Source organism: Ricinus communis, chromosome 5 (assembly GCF_019578655.1).
Source record: "Ricinus communis isolate WT05 ecotype wild-type chromosome 5, ASM1957865v1, whole genome shotgun sequence".
In the NCBI taxonomy this organism is placed as follows: domain Eukaryota; kingdom Viridiplantae; phylum Streptophyta; class Magnoliopsida; order Malpighiales; family Euphorbiaceae; genus Ricinus; species Ricinus communis.
Genome location: NC_063260.1, coordinates 10,384,607 through 10,388,226, shown reverse-complemented (window position 1 = coordinate 10,388,226; position 3,620 = coordinate 10,384,607). Strand labels below are relative to the sequence as shown.

Genomic DNA, 3,620 nt, shown 5'->3' with positions numbered 1-3,620 from the left:
TGAAGCTTATAATTTTTACTTTTCAAGTTTTCATTGCTCCATTGTTCATGGCCAAGAATCTAGAAAATGATTTCTGAAACAAGTTTCGGGTGGAGTCTTTATCAGTTTCTTACAGGTACTGTAAATATGAACCTCACACGCATATACTGTTTCCTTCCTGTGACCAAATTTATGATTATAAGGTAAGAAGAAAAGGAGAACTTTAAGAGTTGGCGTTGTCTTGTAACTTGGAGAAGAAACTAAGAACATCTAAATTTAATTATGCGGCTTCATAATTGGGCAGTAATTTTAAAATGATATGCTCAAAACATGTTATTCTCATTCTTGTTCAACCTTATATTTCTAAAAGTGAGACTAGGAGCCTAGGACAGATCGACTTCCAAACAAACAGAATTAAAATAGGACAAAGGTTTAAAAATAAAATAATATGTTGCCTCCCCCTTAGCCTAGCAAATCTGTAGAACTTGTGATAGACTGGTTTGAGGACTCAGCTCTGAGATAATCTGTATTACAGGGTATCTCTTGCAGGTCCCTTAATGTAGCATATGGGCTATTGAGTTGCAAGTCACTAAGCATTTGCCGCAGCTCAGAGGTTTCTTCTTTGAGTTGAGCATTTTCTTGAACAACCTGGTCGTGGCATTCAGAAACATGGTTCAGCTTATCTATGAGCTGATGATTCTCATTTCGGAGCCAAATTACCTGTGACCAGAGCTCATCTAGGTGCTTCTGCTTGCGCATGCGTGACCGGCGTGCAGATTCTCTGTTAGATATCATTCTTCTCTGCTTCCTCTCATTGATAAGGGAGAGTTGTTGCTCATCTGCTTCATCTGAAGTTGAATTGTTGCTTAGGCTTGATGTCTGTAGACTGAATTCTTGAAGTTGAGGAGGAATCTGGAAATTATGTGGATCAGGGAATCTATTAAATTGAAATGTTGGGGTGATATTGTGACTCATGTTAAAATACGTCGAATATGGAGAGTGGTTTGAGGGCAGTAGATAGTGGAATCCTGTAACCTCGCTAGGTTGCATGGCTTGAACCTGGATGAAAATCTATTGGCACTCAGCTTCAGGAGGAGAAGGTAAAGCAGATGGATTTGGTGTTTAGTGTTTAGTGTTTAGAATGAAGGGGTTCGGAAGCCAGAAGAGTGGTTGCCTTATATAGAGTGGGAAAAGGTTGAGATGACCCCACTGTTGGCAATTTGGAGTAACAGTATCAAAGCTTCTTAAAGCATACAGCAATAGAGTATCATGCAGATCATTTCATTGTTTTTATGTAGTATTAATACATGTATGTATATGAAAATACAATTACACCAGTTAAAGATTATGCTCTTCTCTTTAATGATCATGACATGGATATCTGCATGTCTGGATGTATATGACAGTATGCTTTCATTGTCGAGTGTTGCATTTTGTATTGTGGATAATCTTCTTCTGAGATCAAATTTGTGCTTACATCGGGAAGAAAGTTCATATAGTGGGGAGTATAATTATTTTATTAAGAAAATGTATCAGCAAAAGAAAGCAAATGAGAGAAATAGGGTACAAGTCAATCTTTAAAGTTTGGTGTATATGATTGCAAGCCAGGTTTATTTAGGATAGTTTTTACTTAAATGCTCATAATCCAATAAGGTTTCCTGACGTAAGGAATTGAAAGAGAGGGAATGGAAACTCATTTTCTGTAACCAGACATAGAAAAGATTATACAAGGAGTTGATGACTCGACAACCACTTCAAAGGACAAAAAATTATAGGTTAAAAGTAGACCCCAATTAGATGATTATTTATTTGCACAGACTCTCATCTGGAATTCTCAAGTACCGTTCACTGCGTGTCATGTCGTGGCAGTTGTTAGGAACTATGCTAGAATTGCCTATTTAAGAGCACTGCTGCAAGGTGTAAACCTGCTGTACCAGTACTTTCTTTTGGGATGATGGCAAATGCATATACTCTAGCTCTATTACCTAATAATCAGCTTGTTAGCTAGCTATGGTCGCTTGATTGCCGCTCAAATTTATTCTTTATTCTGATAAATTGTATTGGCACAATGAAAATTGAAACAATATCAGTTAGATCAAACAGAATTGAAATCATTCATCTTAACCTAGCGACTTTTATTTTTATCTTAAACGAATTACTGTACTCATGTAAACATGCATTTTCAGTGCCAGCTTTCATGATGCATATGATGATATGAGAACAACATAATCTGTTAGTTGTTGTTGGATTAGATATGAGAACACTACAGACAAAGGTTTGGCAAGTTATTAGCAATACCAATCAGTGGTCCCAGAAGTTTTATATGCTAATTGAAAGTGGCCAATAGTTTTTTATTGCCACATATCTGTCAAGTATAATCTAGGTTTATTTAGTACGACAAAGTGCTGACATAGTCGGAGGATAAAGATGAGTTGAGAGCTTTGTCAGTGGGAAAAAGAGTGACGGCTCACTTAGCTCTGTTGATTTCTTACAGTATGTAACCAGAAAATTTTACTGCGCTGCTGCTTACTCTTCTTCTTTTGGAACCTGAATGTTTCTCTAACCATTGATTAGCATTTGTTACTTTGTTTAAAATATGTATGGTGAACTGCACGTGCGATTAATCTGAGTAGTGGGTTGCTTTGAGCAACTCTGTTTACAGTAATGGCCACCCAAGACCACTACTAGTTTGAGGATAGTAGCATTAGTGAAGATGCATTTCAAGCATGTCAAGTGTACCCAAGTCAAATTGTGCAGGCTCAACTGAGATACATGGAGAAGATTAGCTATGATCTTTAGCCACCCTAAGTTAGCTACTCTGGCAAAGTGGAATAAACTTACTAACATATGGTGGTGGTGGGGATGGAAAGGAGGTGATATATGCATATGGATGTACTTTCATAGGGTAGTCCTCCACTAAATTAAAAAGCTCCCTAGGACATCAAGAACCAAGTCTTTTTTTTTTTTTTTCACCAAGCAAATGCTCTCTTTGCTCACTTAAGGTTGGGGCAGGTTGAGTGGACCATATAGTCAACAATATCATTAGACAGATGTAGACTTCACTTTCTTTTCCTGCCTTGTGATTGCCCCTCCTTGTTGCATTTTTTTTCCCCTCTATTTTTCTTCCCCCATTTTACTTAAAGATTTGTATTTACCTGGAGCAATTCAGAGTATAAAGGTAGATGAGTTGTGTCGAAGACTGACAATATATCTTTTTGCCGATTGTACTTTTAGTGTACATTATAAAGTAGATAGTATATATATATATATATATGTAACTTGACAATGTCCTCTTTTTTTCCTTTTCCTCCATATGAATGTATTTATTTAATGTTTTGCTTCCTGTAATAATCTCTTTTCCTTTTGCAGGCAATAAAATTAAACGTAAGATGCTCATTACTTAGTGCAGATTTGTGGATAATTCTTTGTAGAAAATTTGCACTATCTGCACTTTGCGTGAAAGGTTTTGTTCCCCATTGTTTACAAGTGTGTTTGTCCTTTAAAACCCTTTTCCTTACACATTGTTCTTTGGTACTTATCTGAATAATTCACTTTCGCTTTAAATAACAATGTGCTTTTACACCCATTGCAAGTTGCATTCGGTCCAAGGGGCAGATTTTCTCACATTTGATGAACGGCTT

The 3,620-nt window shown here is 36.7% G+C and overlaps 1 protein-coding gene across 1 annotated transcript; it reads right to left on the bottom strand.

Moving 5' to 3' along the window:
- Nucleotides 1–250: 250 nt before the first annotated feature.
- Nucleotides 251–1,151, bottom strand: LOC8263897 (basic leucine zipper 43). Its single transcript, XM_002530754.4, has one exon. The coding sequence runs from the start codon at nt 1,027–1,029 to the stop codon at nt 442–444; it is 588 nt and encodes a 195-aa protein (XP_002530800.1). The 5' UTR covers nt 1,030–1,151; the 3' UTR covers nt 251–441.
- Between the last annotated feature and the right edge of the window lie 2,469 nt (nt 1,152–3,620).

Bases quoted from the DNA above. Each gene is read 5' to 3' on its own strand.
- LOC8263897 (XM_002530754.4), bottom strand. From the start codon at position 1,029: ATGCAACCTAGCGAGGTTACAGGATTCCACTATCTACTGCCCTCAAAC.